This window comes from Anabrus simplex, chromosome 10 (genome assembly GCF_040414725.1).
Source record: "Anabrus simplex isolate iqAnaSimp1 chromosome 10, ASM4041472v1, whole genome shotgun sequence".
Taxonomy (NCBI): Eukaryota; Metazoa; Arthropoda; class Insecta; order Orthoptera; family Tettigoniidae; genus Anabrus; species Anabrus simplex.
In genome coordinates this window covers 20,170,043-20,190,104 of record NC_090274.1, presented here as the reverse complement: position 1 = coordinate 20,190,104, position 20,062 = coordinate 20,170,043, and the positions used below count along the sequence as shown (strand labels likewise).

The following is a 20,062-nucleotide window of genomic DNA, read 5'->3' as shown; positions in this document are numbered from 1 at the left end:
ATTATAATTCTTTTACTGCAAACAAACCTGCAAACCTTATTGACGGCTACTTTTTATGGATATGCCCCAGGCCAGAAGTTCCGGGACATTTTCAATTTCTCATATATCAATAATTAATTGGAGAGGAAAAGAACAACTGACACATGCTAACATTACCAGAATCTCTTAGAGCCGATTGTATAAACCGTTTGATCTTAGATCAGAGACGAAATTGATCTCAGTTCACGCAAAGCTCAGACATCTGTATTGTATACAACATTAATCTGAGATAAATTCGCACTGAACTAAGATCAACTTTGACTGGAGAAATTTCTCCGATCCAATGAGAGAATTGAGTGATAAGAAGTTTAAACTGAGGGATCGCTTGGGAAAAGATACCGTAGAACAGCTAGAACTCAGGTTGCATGATATTCTAGTTAAACCTACCAAGAGAAACAACCCAATGTACATTTTGTTACTAACTTTGAGATTCTTCACCACGGGAAGTCTTCTGTGAGTCGTTGGTGATTTACTGCATGTAGATGCAGCGACAGCCTGCAGAGCCATTCATCGTGTATCTAACCTTATTGCTGCACTGAAACACGAGTTTATCAAAATGCCTTCCGAACAAATTGACGTTGAGGAAAATTATGCATGATGTTTTCGATGTACAACACGTCCCTGGGGGTGATAACCCAGAAGTTTATAGGAATCGTCATGGGTGGTTTTCGTTAAATGTTCAAGTTATTTGTGATGCTCGGCTCAGGTCCTTAAATATCATAGCAAGATGTCCAGGGGCCTGTTCCACGAACGAACTTTGCAACTTTTCAACTTTGCACTTTTCACTTTTCAAATTTTGCAAAGTGCAAAGTCTTTCTGTTCCACCATGGTCTAGGTTGTACTTTTCAATTTTTTCGCAAAGTGAAAAGTCTTTGCGAATGAGTGATACGATCGAGTTTATTCCATGAGCAAACTGTATAGGCCTAATACTCTACGATTTTAATGCTTTACTTTTCGCGGCGAATTTGACGGTATAATTGTCGTACAGTATACGTTTTTATCATGGGAAAAAAGGTTATTACAAGTAGCTGGCTGTGCTGGAAGTTGTCAAGGAGAAACGTGACATACTTCTTCGACAACTTTAAAGATAACCTCTCAAATTATGACACATCAATATTAACGAGAGTAGGCTGCCGTCAACACATTCACACACAGAAGGAAATTCACCCTTCATTAGAAATGCCGTCGCTATATTGAGTGGATTATCAGGCTAACGTACTGTCAGGAAATATTACATTTACTATAACATCTACGACTTTGGTAACAGTTCGCAAATAATTGTTTTGATGTCCCATGCATTGGTGTTACACCGTGCAGCTGGGCACCATTTACTAACCAATGTAAGCATATAAGAATTTGTTCTTTTCCGGAAAGGGATTGACTTCTTTTTGTTACATGTTTCAATAAATGTCCGATCATTTCAAGAATATAATGAGCCTGTGTTGGGGTAATACGAAATCACTCGCGAAAGTCCGTCGAAGTGAGGTTATGAAAATTAATCTCGTGTTTGTACGTTCTCTTATTGGATTCTTCATTACTGTCCTCACTTGATGCTAATAAAAGCTCACGTCGTAACGTGTTTATATCACTAAACCAAATTCTACGCCGAGAAACTAGTGTACATACTTGTTAATTAACATATGAAAAGGGAATCATCTCTTTGCAAGATTTATGAAAACTTTTCACTTCATTTCTTTGCACTTTGCATTTCTGTACTAATGGAGGAACATAACAGGCTTGAAAAGTGAAAAGATTCCTATCTTTTCACTTTTCACTTTGCAAGTTAAATTTGAAAAGTGATGGTGGAACAAAATCTGAACTGAAAAGTGCAAAGTGAAAAGTGAAAAGTTGCAAAGTTCGTTCGTGGAACAGGCCCCAGGATCTGCTCATGACAGCAATATCTTCATTAATTTATGAGTGCATGCTCAGTACAAAACAGGAGACATTTCTTTTGTTCAGCACACAGAATACGAAGGAAAACAGATTCACACTACTCAACGCGACACTCATCTGTTTCTGCGCTGTTGCCAAGTGCTCACATATGAACTGGGATCAAAATTGAACTTTGATTAGTTGATCTTAGATCAGTGTTATACAACATGACACCGGTCTGATCTCAGACCATTTTCTGAACTTAGATTAAAACTGATCTCCAGTCAATGATGTTTCTACAATTGGCCCTTAGTGATGCAGAACATTTAAATGCTACACTACCCAGTAGAGCGCTATGAAAATGAGGCCAGGTATGGACATCGGCATCAAGGAGTTCAGGAACTGATGGAAACAAGAACATCTTGATAGGGTATTACCTGAGCTCGTTGCTGTTGCTGAGCTGCCTGGGACACGTGGACAGCGGTCACTGTCCCAACAGTTCCCGACGTGATTGCAACAGCCAGCTTCTGCCCTGGAGCAGCAACTGCCTGTCCAGTTTGTAGCACTTTCATCTGCTGTTGAGAAGCTAAACGTTGTTGTTGCTGCTGCTGTTGAAGTTGCTGTTGCTGCTGCTGCTGTCGCAATCGATAGAACTGAACTTGAGCGGCGGTCAGAGTCTTCCCTGATGCCGTAACAGCTCCTCCAGCCACAGCTATGACATAAAGACATTCCAGTTCAACTAAAGCTAAAAATACATGCAAAACTGACACACTTCATATTTTAACTGAGAATATAGGAAATGCCTTCTTGTACAAAAAAGGGTCAATAAATCTAACTCACTTTTTGCCACAGCTGCAGAAACGACCGTCTGAGCCTGAGAGACGAGGGTCGCTCCGGTCAGTCGCTGGCCCGCTGGAGTGAGACTGGCTACAGATACGATCGCAGGAGAACTCGTGCGCACCTGACCAGCCACCATCTCCTGGGAGCAAGTTGTAAACATTCCTTTCATTAATAACTATGGAACGACAGGTCCAACTTCAAATCTGTACCTCAGAGGTATAGGTCATTATGTCACATTTACTAAATTTTACAGCAGAGCAGTTTGAAGAAGTTTGACTTTGCTCTCCCTTCATTTTCTTGCTTATCTGAAGTATTTTCCTAAAAACATTTTACCAATTAACTCTTTGTTCATTAAGTATCATGGTGTTTTAGATTTAATGCTCTTTGTTTCTTTACTTACGGATTTTTTATGGATATGGTGTTGTATACCTCTCATGAGTGTGTTGTATGATATAGTGTTCTTGGTATTCAAGAAATAACTAGAAACACATTACTCAAATACAATTAATTTCATATAAAAATATAAATGTTACGTAAACAGAACATTACGCACGTTGTGGAATGACTTGCTGTAAGAACATAAATGTTACATCTGGTCCTGAACCTCAATCTATGTCTTCTTCTGGATAGCCTCCTTTGTTTGTATTACTTGTACGTTCTAAACTAATATGAAACTCATGGCAAACTGAAGAGGCATACGGTAACAGGGCAACAGTGTCATTTCTACTAGGAAATACGTAGCGAGACATATCACTCAAATCTACCGGAAATGCAAGGGCAGATCCTAGCGAAATCAACCACTTGGTTCTCACCATCAAACAATGTTTTTAAATACAGAATTCCCATGTTTTCTTGTTAAACTTGTAATTGTACACATTTTGGTAGACATTGCTGTTTGTCAGTATCCCTCTTCATATGAACAGGAGGGTTTGACATACAGTAAGGTGAAATTTTAAAATAGTTTCATATCATGAGCCCACTTTGTGGCCATGATTGTCAAGGCAGTGAAGTCTATAGGGTCTGACACAGTGGTTAAGTGGTTGAGTCCCATTGGTCGAAAAAATGTTCACCATCAGAATGTTGGCTGGCAAGGTAGGAGAGGTGGTGGTGGTATACAATTGCTAGTCACTAGATCGTGTATCAAAAGCCTGGAGGGCACATGATGCTGTTGGTGGTGATTTGTCCATCAGATGGGGACAGAAAGCTTTGAGAAGACCCCTTGGTGTTATATGAGAGCAGCAGGCTACATGCCAACAACGGGTTTCACCCTTTCCCTACCTCATCATCATCCCACATCCAGATGCGCAGGTCACCTATGGGCATCAAATAGAAAGACATGCACCAGGCCATCCGAACATTTCCTCTGACACTCCTGGCACTAAAAGCCATACGATAAATAAATTTAAAAAATCCATATCACAAACAGTGTACATCTATTCATGAGCTCCATGTCCTTGACTCGGATTGCATTTCCATATTCAGCGTATTACAACCTAGTCTCTAATATATTGACAACATTAATTCTCCTCTTGATGCCAATGTACACAGTTTACACTATTCGTACAGCAGCTACACCTGACATGCCACCATCTAATGGTGCCAGCAACAACTGGATAAGCCTCCGATCACTGTTTATAAGATGAATTATTATACAGTAATTAGTTCCGTTTCTCTTTACCAGTATCTACTGTAATTTTACTGAAAACCAACCTGAAGATTAGTGCCTGCCCTCTGTGTTCGCAGACCAGGAGATAGAGTAGTCACTGTGCCCGCTGTGATGACAGTCGACACCACGGTAGCAATCTGCTGCGATGTCGGGGAAGCCTGACTGATACCTACGACGACGGCTTGAGGAGTCGGGCTGGCAGCTGAAGTCGAAGCAGAAGCTGGAGACAGAGGTACTTGTATTTGAGGACTTGTTGAAGGACCCACTGCCTTGCTGGCTGTTACAGGTGTTGTTTGTTGCTGTTGCTGCTGCTGTTGGGCACGCTGGGCAGCAAGCTGCTCTGCTGTCAGCACCTGATCATAAATACAATGCACATTCCTTGTTTAGCCAATTTTATGAATGCAGTTTAAAAATACTTTTTTAAAAAAAGAGGAAACCCAGCAACCTGAACTAATTAGGAATATAAACTCTTCAGATTATCTTTTTTTTTTTTTTTTTTTGCTAGGGGCTTTACGTCGCACCGACACAGATAGGTCTTATGGCGACGATGGGATAGGAAAGGCCTAGGAGTTGGAAGGAAGCGGCCGTGGCCTTAATTAAGGTACAGCCCCAGCATTTGCCTGGTGTGAAAATGGGAAATCACGGAAAACCATCTTCAGGGCTGCCGATAGTGGGATTCGAACCTACTATCTCACGGATGCAAGCTCACAGCCGCGCGCCTCTACGCGCACGGCCAACTCGCCCGGTCTTCAGATTATCTGAAAATAACAAGTAACAACACAGACCAATGGTGTAAAAACTTTTAAAAATGAATTTGCCATATTCTTATCGGTGTTAGTATTCTAAATCAGAATATGACAATTGAAAAAGCTCTATCACCCACCATTTTCTTACATTTCAAAACTAAATATTTTAGGAAATTAAATTTCTAGCAAATTCAAAAGGTATTTTACACACTACTGAAATAGGTAAAAATGGGTTTAAATTAAGACGGCAGTGGTTACAGTGGATTTGTATATATGGACAGTTAGATCACAGCCCTCTTGCTTATTATTTTTCTTCTTTTCGTGCAAGAATCTCATGGATCTGGAAAACATTATCCTTATCCAAAGATGGGCAATGTTTCAAGTATCTCTGTGAGAAGTTTCCTCATTTATCAGAAGCAAAATTGAAAGAAGACTGGTTTGTTGGACCTGATACCTGAAAAATGAAATTCGATTCCCAGTTTGAACCAAGATTGAAAGTCAATGAGAGGAAGGCTTGGGTATCATTCAAGCAGGTTGTTACTAAGTTCTTCAGCAATAATAAGGACCCAAATTATATTTTTATAGTAGTCCACATGTTAGATATTCACTTTTTGAACAGTTAACTTGACTTTTTTACAGACAATTTTGGGAATTGTGAGTGAGGAGGAAGGTGAGAGCTTCCATCAAGATATCAAAGTGATGGAAAGAAGGTATCAGGGCCGCTGGAATACCAGCATGATGGGAGATTACTGTTGAGCACTTCAGCAAGCGACTCACAGGAGAAAAAGCTAGACCGGAAGCTTTAACGAGAAAAGGTAAAAGGAAGTACTGTATAAGAAAATGGACACACAAGCCCATGTAATAAAGAGATATTTTCACGTTCAGATTTAATAAAAGCTTCGTACATATTGTAACAATTAATTCAGTTTTCATTCCTGCTACTTTTCTGGTTTGTAACAAAGTCACACTGTAACAAAACCATGGGTGATAGAAAACAACTGAGGTCAGATCTGGAATTAGTAACAACAAAACCAGAACCACCACTCATTAATGTTAAAAAAGTTTTCTTTGTTAGGCTACCATATATATAGTATACAGCTACAAGACAATATAACATAGTGATGAGGCAGGGACTTTATTTATTATTTAATAAATTTTCCAAATGTTAACTGGGATGGTAAAGTGTGACCAACAAATGATGTTAATATGGGAACACAGTTGAACCAGGTGACAGAACCAACTACAGGGAAAATTCTGTGGACGTGGTGCTGATGAAGAGATCTATAGGGAAACTGAACTGACAAATGGCATAAGTGATCATGAAGCTGTTTTCGCCATAGTTGCAAATAAATGTGAAAGAAAGGAAGTTTGTAAATGTGGGAATATGAGGCAGTACCATATATACAGTAGTTGATAAAGAAGGCATGAGGAACTATTTTAAAAGTAATTATGATTGTTGGAAAATGAATTATATGCAATTATACAGTAAAACCTCGATGCATCGTTTTTCAGGGGTGAGAGGGAAAATGACGACGGATGCGGGAAAACAAATGCGGGCAACATAAAAAATAGGCGGAAAGCAAAATAATAAAATACGGGTACTGTACTGTATAGAAACACAGTTAGAGAAAGAACAATATGGCTTTAGACCGAATAGATCAACAATAGACTTGATATTTACAGTGTGAATGATAATGGAAAAACATCTGGAAAGGAATAAGGATATCATCTTCATATTTTTGGATTTGGAAAAAGCTTATGATATAGTTAAGAGAAAACATGTATGGGAATGCCCACTGAAAAGGAATGTACCAAAATCATTAATTAACAAGATAAAAATGTTGTATCATGAGAGTGGTGACTCTGAAACATTTTATACAAAAAAAAAAAAGAGGGTCTCAAGCAAGGAAGTGCACTGACTGTCACCAATATTGTTTATTATATTGATGGATGAAATCATAAAATGTGTAAAACAGAGTATCAGTAGAGATGAAGGGATGCGTTTGTATTTGCAGATGATATGGTGATATGGGGAAAGGGAGAAAAGGAAGTACAAAGTAGACTGGACATTTGGAATGAAAATCTGAAGGAGTGAGGAACGGTAATTAGTAAAAAAAAAACTGTAGTCATGCACTCTGGAAAAGAGAAAAAGAGAAGCCAAGTGAACATAGACTGAGAACGGTTGGAGTATGTAGAACAGTTTACATATCTGGGTAACATTATTAATGGAAGTCATGAAATCAACCCTGAAATTAACAACAGACTAAGTAAAGGTACAACATTTTATCATCAAGTCAGAGAGCTTTTATGGGATGACAAAGTACCCAAAAGAACGAAATTAACATTATATAAACAATATTTCATACCAATTGTAACATACGGACTAGAAACGCTGGTAACTAATAAGAGACAAGATAGAAGATCCAAGCAGCAGAAATTACATTTTTTAAGAACGTCAGTTAAAAAGACAAGAAGAGATAGAATTAAAAATATTTAAATCAGAGAAAAGCTAAATATAGAACCGTTAGTACAAAGGATACAGAAAGCAAGACTGAGATGGTTCGGACATGTAAAAAGAATGGAAAGGAACGGGTAGCAAGAAGGGAACTGGTAAGAGAAGTTACGGGAAGGAGATCAGTCGGAAGACCGAGCACAAGGTGGATGGATCAAATTTGGAAGGACATTAGAGAAGCTGGATTGGATGTGGCAGAAGTAATGGAGCAGGAAAAGTGGAAGGTCAGAAAGGAGTGGAGGCGGCTTGTTAACCACACCCAGGCGACTAGAGTGGGATATTGATGATGATGATGATGACTGTGTTTGGACAATTTTCGTTACGTAAATATATTATTATTATTATTATTATTATTATTATTATTCTTTCCGATGACGCCTGCTAAGGACCACGTTCCAATTTCAATTCAGTTCTTCATACTGTGTTGTTTTCTCTTCCGCTCCTTCCAATATTCTTTCATCCTTTCACTATGCCGTTTGCTTCTGTCCTTGGACCACTTCACACCAGGCTTCTTGTTCAATCTTCCTTGGAATCCTTCCATACTTACTACCCTCTTTCTAAAAATTTCTCTGTCCATAGTTTCTTCTTCTCTTATATTATTTCTTTTTAAATCTTTCCTTACTTCTTGAATCCAGCTAGTTGTTGCCTTTTTGTTAATCTGGAATCATCCATTCTGTAAATATGTCTGAAAAATTGCAATCTCCTTTTTCTTATGGTTTCTGTTATGTTTTCTATGTTCCTGTATATTTCATCATTGGATCTTAATTTCCATACTTCTGTTGTTTTCACAGGGCCTAAGATTTTTCTCATGATTCTCCTTTCTAGTACCTCAAGTTTATCTAATCTATAGTTTAGTACCAGGCATTCACTTGCATATAAGCATTCCGGTTTCACCACTGTAGTATAGTGCCTTATTGTAAGATTTTTAGATAGACACTTTTTGTTATAACAATTCTTTGTGATACCATATGCTCTTTCCATCCTGTGTACCCTTTCTTCTACTGCAGATTTGTCTAAACCATTTTCTTGAATTATTTCTCCCAGATATTTGAACTTCGTTACTCTTTCTACTGGACCAATATCTGTTGCCAAAAATTTTGGAGCATTCTTAATGTTTGTAATAAATTTTGTTTTTTCTACGGAGATTCTCAAACCTGTCTTGTTGGCTATTTCTTCCAAGAGATTGATTTGTGTTGTTGCACTTGTTAGGTTTTCTGACAATATAGCAAAATCATCTGCAAATGCTAGACAATTTATTTCAATGCCTTTGTTTTTCCTCCCCAAAGTTACTGGCAAAATGTTATGCTCTTTAAGCTTTACGTTCCAAATTCTTACAATTTTCTCTAGAACACAGGTGAATAGAAGGGGTGACAGACCGTCACCTTGCCGTACCCCCTGTATTTATCTTAATAGGTTTGGATATCTCACCCTTAATTTCACCTTTGAAATTGTGTCAGTAAGGGTTTCACGTATTAGGTTTGCCAATTTAGTTCTCACTCCAAATTCACAAATTGTTTTATCTATGGTTTCTCTATCAACTGAGTCAAAGGACTTTTCTAAATCTACAAAAGTCACAACAATGTCTTTTGAATTCAATATCCTATGGCGAATTATGGATTTTAAGTTAAATATTTGTTCTGAACAAGATCTACCTTTTTGAAATCCAGCTTAATATTTATCCAGTTGCTTGTCAAGTGATGTTTCTACTCTATTCAGCAATATTTTTGAGAATACCTTGTATGCGATTTGCAGAAGAGAGATGCCTCTGTAGTTATCAACCTTTTGTTTGTCGCCTTTTTTTATGCAATGGATGTATTATGAGAAGTTAGGATCTCTGTTCTCCAAAATCTCTTCAAAGATTAACTGCAGCTCTTCAATGACTTTTGACTGACACCATTTGAAAAGTTCAGCTGGTATAGAGTCTTCTCCACAAGCTTTATTATTTTTCAGATTGTTAAATACTTCTCTAATTTCTTCAACAGTGGGTGGTATATCTTATTCCAGATTTTCAGTTGTTTTTTTTTTTTTTTTTTTTTTTTTTTTTTTTTTTTTTTTTTGCTAGTTGGCTAGGAGTGGGAAGGAAGCGGCCGTGGCCTTAATGAAGGTACAGCTGGTGTGAAAACGGGAAACCACGGAAAACCATTTTCAGGGCTGCCGACAGTGGGGTTCGAACCTACTATCTCCCGAATACTGGATACTGACCGCACTTAAGCGACTGCAGCTATCGAGCTTGGTTTTCAGTTGTTTGAGAGAATTCCAACTTATGGCCGGGTTCAGGGCAGTTTAAAAGTTGATCAAAGTGCTTTGCAAGTATTTCACAATTTTCAGCACTGCTTAGGTCAAGTCTACCATTTTCATCTTTGAAGCATAAGCTAGGTGCTTGATACCCCTTTAACTGACTCTTAAAAGTCTGGTAGAAGTTTCAAGAGTTATTTTTAACAAAACTGTCTTGCAGGCCAATAAGTTGTGATTTTTCAAAAGTTCTTTTAACTCCCCATATTATTCTAGCAGTGTCTTTCCTTTGCTGTTTGAATTTGTCATAGTGCTCAGTCTTTCCAGAGGATTTACAATTTTTCCATTGTTTTATTCTCTCTTGTAATGCATCTTCACATATTTGATTCCACCAAGATTTCTTTTTAGGTTTCACTAGCCCAAATGTTTTTTGGGCTGTATTGGTTATTTCTTTAGATAAATCTTGCCACTTCCCATGATGAAATACTTTTATTTCTTCCTGAAAAGCTTCCAATGTTTCTTGTGTAATTTGAAGTCTGTTTGTGTTATATTTGTTTACTCTTTTCCTTCTTCTGTGATTTCTGGTGGGTAATAATTTTAGTTTGATTTCAGACAAGTAGTGATCGGAATCAAATTCTCTGCTTTTTACTATCTTGACATTCATAATTTCTTTCATGTTTCTTTTGGATACAGCTACATGATCCAGTTGAAATTCACCTAGTAATGGATTTGGATAAATCCATGTTTTAGCTTTCCTTGGCAATTTCTTGAAGAAAGTTGACATTAACTTCAGCTGAAAATTTTTACAGATGGTAATTAATCTCATTCCATTGATGTTTGTTCTTTGGTGTGCGGCATATTCTCCCACTATTGGTCTATAAATTTTCTCTCTTCCTACTTGGGCATTGAAATCGCCAAGTAATATCACCACATTTGATTTTGGAATTTTAGATAATTTATTATCCAGGAGTGTCCAGAATTCCTCTACTTTATTTGGCTTCTTTTTGTTGTCTTCATTTATTGGTGCATGACAATTAATAAAAGTATATTTTTTATTTTTGCAGTTCATTGTTAAAGAGATATCCGTTCTGAGCGGGATTTGAATTCAGTTGAATTGTCTAATAATCTTTTATGGACATAAAAAGCTGTTCCCAAGAGTGGCATTCCTTTAATAATTTTAATAGCAGGTTTACCTTTAAAGATTCGATAATCTTTTGTTTCTGTCACATTCTTATCCAAAAATTTTGTCTCTCGTACTGCTAAGATTTGAATTTCGTTTAACATTCCAAAGTAAGATCAGATTGTTAGTCTGAAATTATTGTTTTTCATGGTTGACTCTACTAGGTTCTTCCGCCCTCTCAGCCGCTGAGAAATGAGATTCTTCTTCCGCTGTTGAGACCGTTGACCGTTTTTCTCTTGAACCCACTTGATCTGCGGGTGCTTATTTGGCACTGCCTTATTCACACCTGTCCTGCACATCTACAGGAACTTCCCCTATCAGCCATTGGGACGCGCCGTGTCGGGGTTGAGGTCCTCCACCCCAGTATCTTATGCGGGGTTACAATTAGCCCCTACTCACTCAATTCAGAGCCAAACCCATACCTGCCAACTTTTAGAACCCAAAAATAGGGAGATTTTTTAATTCTTGGATTTCGTCACGCATATTTCACCACAGTCTACGTGAAAATAGCTCAGGATAAAAGGCATACATACCTACAGTTACAATGCGAATTGATCATTAAATTTAAAATCTTAAACTAAGAAAACATAAAAATGGTTACAAGAAAATGTACCTAATCACTCTCATTTATGACACTTACATACGAATAATAATATTTATGTCACACCGACACACACAACAAAATCCATAATACCATATTTTCTCGCGTAATTAACGCACTTTTTTGACGAACAATACAGGCGAAAACTGCGGATGCGTAAATTATTCACGGAATTCAGATCTTTACAAATTATTTATAATTCATTTACGTTTAAAAGATACATCAAATATAATATGAAGACAATTGGTTCAACTCATTTGCGATTATCGTCATACAGCATAAAATTCCGGCGTGAGATTTTTTCTGAAAAGTCAAATAGGGTACATCAGGTAAGTTAGACACGTGGGTTTCAAGTAGCGACACTAGAAAATATTCTTCTCATTACGAGCTGAAAATACGACCTGAATGGCATACCGAAAAAAAAAAGAAAAAAAAAACTATCCAACACGAGAAGGGCCGGGCATCGAAGAAGGGACCCTGCTACATTACCCCAAACCGTTCGTATCTAATCTTGTACGAGTGACGTGTCCATCCATCCTTTCTGTTGAATACGAACGTGGATCACTCGCGGAAATTTTGCTTTAGGCATTGTTTTTCGTTTTAGAACAATGTAAAGCGTAACCTTTCTGCCATCAGCAAGCATTGCAGTACATCGTTGTTTTTGGCTTTCGATAGCACGTACGATAACACTATGTGTTCCTTTCTCATCGATTCTTCGACTTTGTGGCGTACGGAAACTGATTGGCATCTGACGTGCGGTTCCTATAAAGGGAGATCAAATATTCCTTCATTTCACGCTTCTCAATCACAAAGCGATGACAATGGTTGAAATCATTCATCATTTGTTGGCATAATGTTGTTCTTCGTCGAAGAGAAAGTTCATTTCTCTTCAGAAAATTAATCAAGCCTTGGCTAACCTTCAAATCCGAGACACTGATTCCATGTGCCGCAGCTATTTCTCATTCTTTAAAATACAGCATTTCGTGAGAAACGGCTTATCCAACATTGCCCAACAAAATCATATATTTAAGCAGATAATCCTCTACTTGCAGAAACTTGCCGCTTTTTGGTCCGCGAAATGCTTTGGGAGACTTGTTGGCTGCTTGAAGTGCACTTCTGTTACCGCGGTAGCGTACGTTTCATTTGGACACTGAATACTTGCTGCCCGCTGCTCTATTCCCGTATGTTTCGACGTAAATGATCACCGCGAGTTTGTATGATGCAGTATTACTGGAATACTGTGTACTGACAAACAATTTTGAGATCACAGAAGGTCCCGTAGCCGAAACACTTGTGAAACTAGTGCAGTGGGATTTCCTGACGGCTAATAACAGCACGTTGCCCTGTGTGTGGAATGCCTGCTTCGCGATAGGAAGCCTGCTACTTGAGTAGTTGACATCTTTATTTCGAAACGAATCCGGAGCTGAGTGATGGATGTTCGAAGTTGTGGGTGCGTCAAATACGTGAACATTTCTTTTTCTCCACTTTGGACCCTAAATTATTGGGATGCGTAAATTATGCAAGGGAGTTAATTACGCGAAAAATACGGTAGTTTCCCTTAGACGGTAAAATGAACGGAAATTTATAGGTATCTCTGAACACTCGGAGATAACATTTGTTATATTTTTTGGCCATAACGAGAAAAGAAAATGCCAGAAACTGTCACCGACAAGAACCCCCTTAAAAACATTAAATTCATTAAAATTATGCACTTAAATACGCGAAACTACCACATGCAAAACAATTCAATATGTCCCATACATTATTAACAAACGACTTTGACAGAGAGGGGGAAAAACACGTGGCCTACCACTCCGACGAAACTGTGCACAGAAAAGACGTCTCAGAGGTTAGAAATTTAACGCAGCATGTCTCGAACGTTGTCACAGTGGCCTCTGCGAGGGTGCCAACTTAGGAACTAGTTACAAGACTAGGCTATGAGAAAATATTATTGGCGTGGCTTGGTTAGGTCCGGCTTGTAACAAGACTATTGGGCAGAGGGCAACAAAGCGGTCAACAGGCCTCCAGCATCCCACACACTCCACAAGGTACAATGCGATTTATTACCCTGTGACTAATTACAACGTATCTCCCGCACTGCATGACTTCTCATTTTCAAGGAAGTTGGCAGCCCTAGCCAGCCTATTGCAACACAGAAAATAGTGGCAAATTTGAGTTTTATGCTGTCTACGTTTTAATCCTTGAAAATAAGAATACTTCTAGTGGTCGGTTAGTGGGTCGAGGAGAAGCGTTGACAATAGGAGGCTTGTAGTGAGGTTGCGCGTGAACCTGCGCACAGCACTCCAGCCTACAAGATCCTTGTTCAAGACTAGTAACCCAGAATCGCTTGTGCATTCTCGCATAACAGGTTGCCGCTATTTTATGCTAAGAGTATTGAGCAGTCCCTCAAAATTCAAAAAAATTTTTGCGTGTATTTTTCTTACGTACGATCGATCAAAACGGGAAAATTGTGGCCGAGGACAAATCATTTCTCTACGATTGATGTGATAAAACGATAGTTCGAGAAATGAAAAATGCGAGGAAATTTAACATTGCTTTATATGTAACATTTTTGGGACCAAATTAATTTAACGATGAATACAGGAAAGCGACAGTTCCGGGAACGATGCATCAAGGTTATACTGTATAAAGAGGGACTGTGAGTTTGTTTATATGTAACGGGTAATAGTGATATGCACACATTTCTTCATATCTTCTTTCTTACCTATATTATGACCTTATATGTACTTAAAGTACCATATTTTTAGCAAAATGAACTTGGAAATACCATAAAATCTGATTTATTTGCACAACTGTTCAAATACAGTAAAACCTCGTTAATTCGAAGTCGTTGGGACTCAAAAATTGGACTTCGAATTACGTGATTTCGAATTAACCGCCAATTCGCAATTCAGAAGTACCAACCCTTGCCGCGTTACAAAAGGCCCGTTACTGCATGCAGTTAACCTTGATTCACAGTTTATACCTTTCAAATGCCATGAAAAAAGAACTATTTCAAAAATGTATCCAAGAAGGTGCATTTACAGTATTCAAATAATGCACTCGGATATCTCACTGGTAAACATAACCTCACGCAACGAACGAAAGAAAGAAGAAAAAGCACGATTCAAAGACGAGGAAAAATCTATGCTCGCTCCCATGTGCAAGTGCTTTATTAATTGGATTACTATACTGTATGCATTTTAGATGCCTTGTATTTACACAGAAAGTACCCGATGCCCTTAAAATCGAACCTTCCTATGACTCTATCCTTGTACGATTTCCCGCCATGGCACTTCTCTCGTACTTCAGAAATGTAAACACTTGCCGCGTCACGAAGTATTGTAAGACCCATTAATACATGCAATCACCTCGACTCACAGTTTAAACCTTTCCAATGCCATGGAAAAACTATTTCCGAAATGTATCCAACAAGGTGCATTTACAATGTTCAAATAATGCATTTGGATAAATCACTGACTACATAACCTCACGCAACGAAAGATAAAAAATCGCACAGTTCAAAGACAAGGATAAATTATGCCGGTTCCCCTGTGCAAATGCATTATTTTTTGGATTTCTTTACTGTTTGCATTTTTATTATAGATGCTTTGTACTGGCATGGAAAGTGCCCGACGTTAAAACATCAACATCGTGGCTTATCGAAGTTTCCTATGACGCACTACTATGACCCCCATCCCTCACACTGTACAATTTCCCGGCTGGCAATTCTCCTTTAAAACCATTAGACCGTTTGGGCTCGCATTAAAATAAAGCAATACAGTTTCACCGGCAATGACAATATTGTTCGGTGCCTACGAATTTATTATATTTGCCGTGTTTTTTTTCGTCAACTGTCGGCATCACCAGTGTTCGCGGATTCTGTTTTCCCGCACACTGCCTGTTGTGTGATATTACAGCGTTCCTTAAAAGGTTGAACACAAAAGAATTCCGATTTCATTCAACTCAGCAATCATGAAGCGCACTGTAGATCCACCGAAGTGAGTGTAAGTGCGGAAAGCTACCCCTCCACGTTCCGGAACGTGCGTTCTATTATGACGCGGAGCGGATACATTTCGAGTTGAAATTACTCTGTAACACACTATTGTTTTAAAATGTAAAGGCACTTTCGAATTAAAAGTCTGAATTTCAGTAATGGGGCCAACATTGTACTTCGAATTACGAATTATCCGTATTTCGAATTAAACCATTGAAATAACATGCAAAACTGCATCTCATGTTTCCGGGAATGAGAGCTTCTTCGAATTAGGCGGGATTTTGAATTAACCGATTTCGAATTATCAAGGTTCTACTGTAATCACGAGATATACTCCGCTTGGTATGAAAAATGCGAAATATTGTTGAAAAAGCTCTCCAATAAGCATTTAAATGCTTCTAAGAAATTGACAACCTACTGCAGTTTCCTTCTCAGTTGCTTGATAGTGCAGTGGCAGTGGGCTCTCAGGAGCACACGAGTACACGAACACCCAGTTTTAATACATCTTTACGCATTCATGGATAATTTAAAACTTTCCTTTCTTTTGACCTGATTTCGACAATCGATCGAAAGCATTCGACTTATTTCGAAGCTCCGTTACACTGACAGTGGTTCGTTTTGACTGACAGTGAAGCGAGCACACTAGATAATGCGCTATTGTGCTGAAGACTACACGCATGAGCAAAGCAGATGACGTTATGGTTTATGCACTGATATTTCCATTACTGAGGAGCACGGTAAGGTACGTGCCTTGCCATCTAGAGCCACCCTCAAACCAGTGGCAGTATTACAGTTGACCACAAGGGTCTGCCACCTCTCCTATTACGGTTAGCCACAGCCTCCCAGGAGCTACTATTGCATTACACTACTGGCAGATTTCACTAGTAATTCTGAATAGGCATTTTCTGGCTCATTGTGTACAGGTGTTTGTAATTGTGGGAAGAAATTTGCTTTGACTTGTGATTGGAAAATCTTTTCAAGTGAAATTTGAGTGTTATGTTTTGTTTCTCTGTTTGTATGGTTTGTAACCATGGTATTCTTTGTGTAAGAGGAAATGAATTCATTTCAGGTAGTTTTAACCAGCGAAATATTAATCTCAGGATAAGACCAGATTTGATTATCGAAAAGTTACAGAAACTAATAAACGCGAGTATAGGTGCAAGAGAGAATTGTACGAAACACGCAAGTGGCTCTGTGGATGCAGATCTAGGAATGCGCTTTTTTGTTTGCCCTGTTTATTGTTCAGCAAAGAAAGATGTGTATGGAATTCAGCTGGGTGCACAGACCTTGCTCATTTGAGTGCAAAAATAAATAAACATGAAAATTCTCATGCACACAAAAACGTGAGTATTGAATTTCCTATGCTAGTGTTGTCTATAATTTCTAAGACGAGAATAATTAACATGTGCTACAGTAGAACCCTGATTAACCGAGATAATGTGGAGACTATTGGGGTCAATTCGGGAACAATTATTTTAAAAAATTGGTTTGTAAATACGGTACACCCAGGTGAAAATCGTGCTATTTAAAAATCAAGAATAGGGCTCGCCTCCTTCAATGTTCGCAGTGCAGTAAAGTTATTATGAATTTTCCTTTTGTTCTACACTAACAGATTAGTCTAGTATAAAATTTATCCTTGGTTATAGGGGTTCTACCATATTATTTGTGAAAAACGAACCATACAAGGAACTTTTAGTGAAGTGATTTATGTACCTATGTTACTTTTTGCTGATTTGAGACATGAACAAAAATGTTGTTGTGAACCCCCTAAAAACTTTGTCACGAGCTGCCACTGCTGTATATTCTCTACACAATTCATTCATAGAAATACAATGTTGGCTGTCAATTTGTTAAGAGGACATTAGAAGAACAGGGACAGATGAGAACAGAGCCCACTCTTAACCACATAGACCCGTCATAGATTTCTGTCTTTGCTTAATTAGAAGTTGACATAATAAAGGGAAGGAAGGCTATAACTTACTGCGGCCTGGGCATTCTTCTGCTTTTCCTTTGCAATCCTCTCAGCCCTTCTGTTAGCTATCTCTATAGGAGTCAGAGGAACATCGTAGTTGATGCCACATTCAGCTAGCACAGCAGCGTGCTTTGGATTCCTCATGGTTGGGTTCACTAGCAAGGGCTTGACGGTAGGCTTCCTCTTGCTAGCGATGGCCTTGATCACTTCAAACCGCTGCTGCATCAACTGTCTCCAGGACTGGTGGTTATCCTGGACGTACAATTGTGCTGTCCTCATCGGCCGGTTCGTTTTCGTCTGTTGGAGAGTTTTGGGGAGAGCCTTGTTCTTCTTCTGCTTCTTTGTGCTTGGATCGCTCACAATCCTACCCTCTTCACGAGGAGCAATCACACACTCGTACCTGAAACAACAGAGATAATTTCATCTTTAGTACAGGAGCTCAAAATATTGTGGTTCCAAAGGCATAACACAGCTGAATCAGTGAAAAGAGAGAGGTGAGATTCTCATGTAGTCCACAATGGACTCATAGGAGTTCATTACTAAGAAATGGTATGTACAGACGTGTGCTCCTGCGTGTTACTTGAGGCAGGTAATGTCCTAACGTCTGACTGAACACACTCATCGGATAAAGTCTGTATCTCAACAGTTGTAGTGACGTGGTGTGCCAAGAGATGACAATGCTGATGTTCAGTTCAGTATGGGATATTTGAGTCCAAGTACCTATGCACGGGCACCACCACTCAAGAAACCTTCAACGAATCAACAGTTACCAATCTACGAGGACATCAGCAGCAGACGTCCACCAATGAGAAGAGCCAGCAGCCTCGTAGAGCATAATTTAAATCTTAAACAGGCCTGGATTCAAGAATGGTGCAACAGTGTATCTTTGCAGCTCCACAGTTTTCTCTGTGCCAGAAACAAGCCTTGCAAGGTGTGGTCAACACTAAATAGAATATGGTCCAATCATGACAGGTGTGGTGATTTACTCTTCAAATGGGGGCATAATCCCTTCAGCAGAATGTAAGTGCAGGCTCCCAAGGCAGACAGTCACACATGTTGTTGAAGGGTGTCCTCTGAACCCCTACCCTGGTGCCCTCACAAGACTTTCTGGATGCCAAGATGTCTGTAAAGTAATTGTTTATTTACAGTACTGATTTGTAAAGTGATGTAATGCCATACAATTAATAATATGTACCTCAACAGGCAGGCCTAAACTTGCTAACTGAGATCTGTTCTGCTTTAACATCTTGTAAATTAAATGGAATTACAAGATTGATGTAAAGGTAGTTTTAAGTGACATCAAAGAAAAATGTGCATACGAGATAGCTGAAGCCATACTATTATTAACATTATTACCATGGAAATTCAGAGGTTCTTGAACCGTTTTTATTTCTTTATGTAAAGAAACATGATACCTAGAGCAACAAATTTTTCTTTTTACAGAGGTCCTGAAATTATGATCTGAACAATGAGCCATCTCACAAGGTCATACTACATACTGAACTCCCACAATTTTATGTACACTGTTAATCTGACCCTCTCCCTCTGGGTGGGGGCAGTAGAGTAACAACCACGGTATCCACTGCCTAACGTAAGAGGCTCTTTAACTTGGGAGCTACGTTGGGGCCCTAAGGCTCCTTTTATACTTACATGCCACATGCTTGAAGCCAGGCAAGTGGCGTTCGCACTTGGAAAGGACCCTTTTATAGTTTCGTATCTGTCGAGCAGGTACAATGGCAGAGTTTACATCTAAAATATTCGCAGCTGCATACCTCTGCAAGATAAGGGCAGGAAAAAAAAAAAAGAGGAAAAGGCATTTCAGTTTTCATCCTCTGAACATTCAAATATACAGTATATGATAGGAGCTTTCAAAATCCTTTAAACTGACCTACGAGAGGACGAAACAATGTTTTTAATTACTATAGGATAACCCCAAAATCATTTGATGAATTATTTGGAAAAATATAATGTCAGTTCCATATTACAAGAAAACGACTTCCTGCCCATTCGTCCAATAGAGCGGTTCTGTGAAACTACAATCTACAGATGTATTAAATACAAAGAGCATTGTATAAAATACCATGTAAAAAACTAAATGTAGATTATTTCTAACATTATGTTTGTAACTTTAGCTTTGAGTAAAGTTCATGTCCTTTGTATATTGCTGACTAATCATTTCATGACTTCAGAACTTGCTGATTTCCAAGAATGTGTAGATTCATCTAGGCAAATATATGATGGCCGGCGTTGATGTGGATCATTATAGTAAATTTGGAATTGATCTGGATCAGACAAAGATGTAGAAGGTTGATTTGGGAGGACATAACTCAATTGGGACTGACCCGAATCGGTTTGGTTTCGAGAGTGTGCATTATATGAATCTTTCTTCATACGTAGGGGTGATA

The 20,062-nt window shown here is 38.7% G+C and overlaps 1 protein-coding gene across 1 annotated transcript in view; it reads right to left on the bottom strand.

The window, feature by feature from the left end:
• The window catches only part of dom (domino), a 485,316-nt gene that overhangs the window by 49,622 nt on the left and 415,632 nt on the right, over positions 1-20,062 (bottom strand). Inside the window, exons 35-38 of the mRNA XM_067154429.2 lie at positions 17,667-18,057; positions 4,462-4,770; positions 2,752-2,890; positions 2,349-2,623 (exon numbers count right to left, since the gene is read on the bottom strand). Of these exons, the coding sequence (XP_067010530.2) occupies positions 2,349-2,623; positions 2,752-2,890; positions 4,462-4,770; positions 17,667-18,057 (1,114 nt within the window). The remainder of the gene's footprint in view (positions 1-2,348; positions 2,624-2,751; positions 2,891-4,461; positions 4,771-17,666; positions 18,058-20,062) is intronic.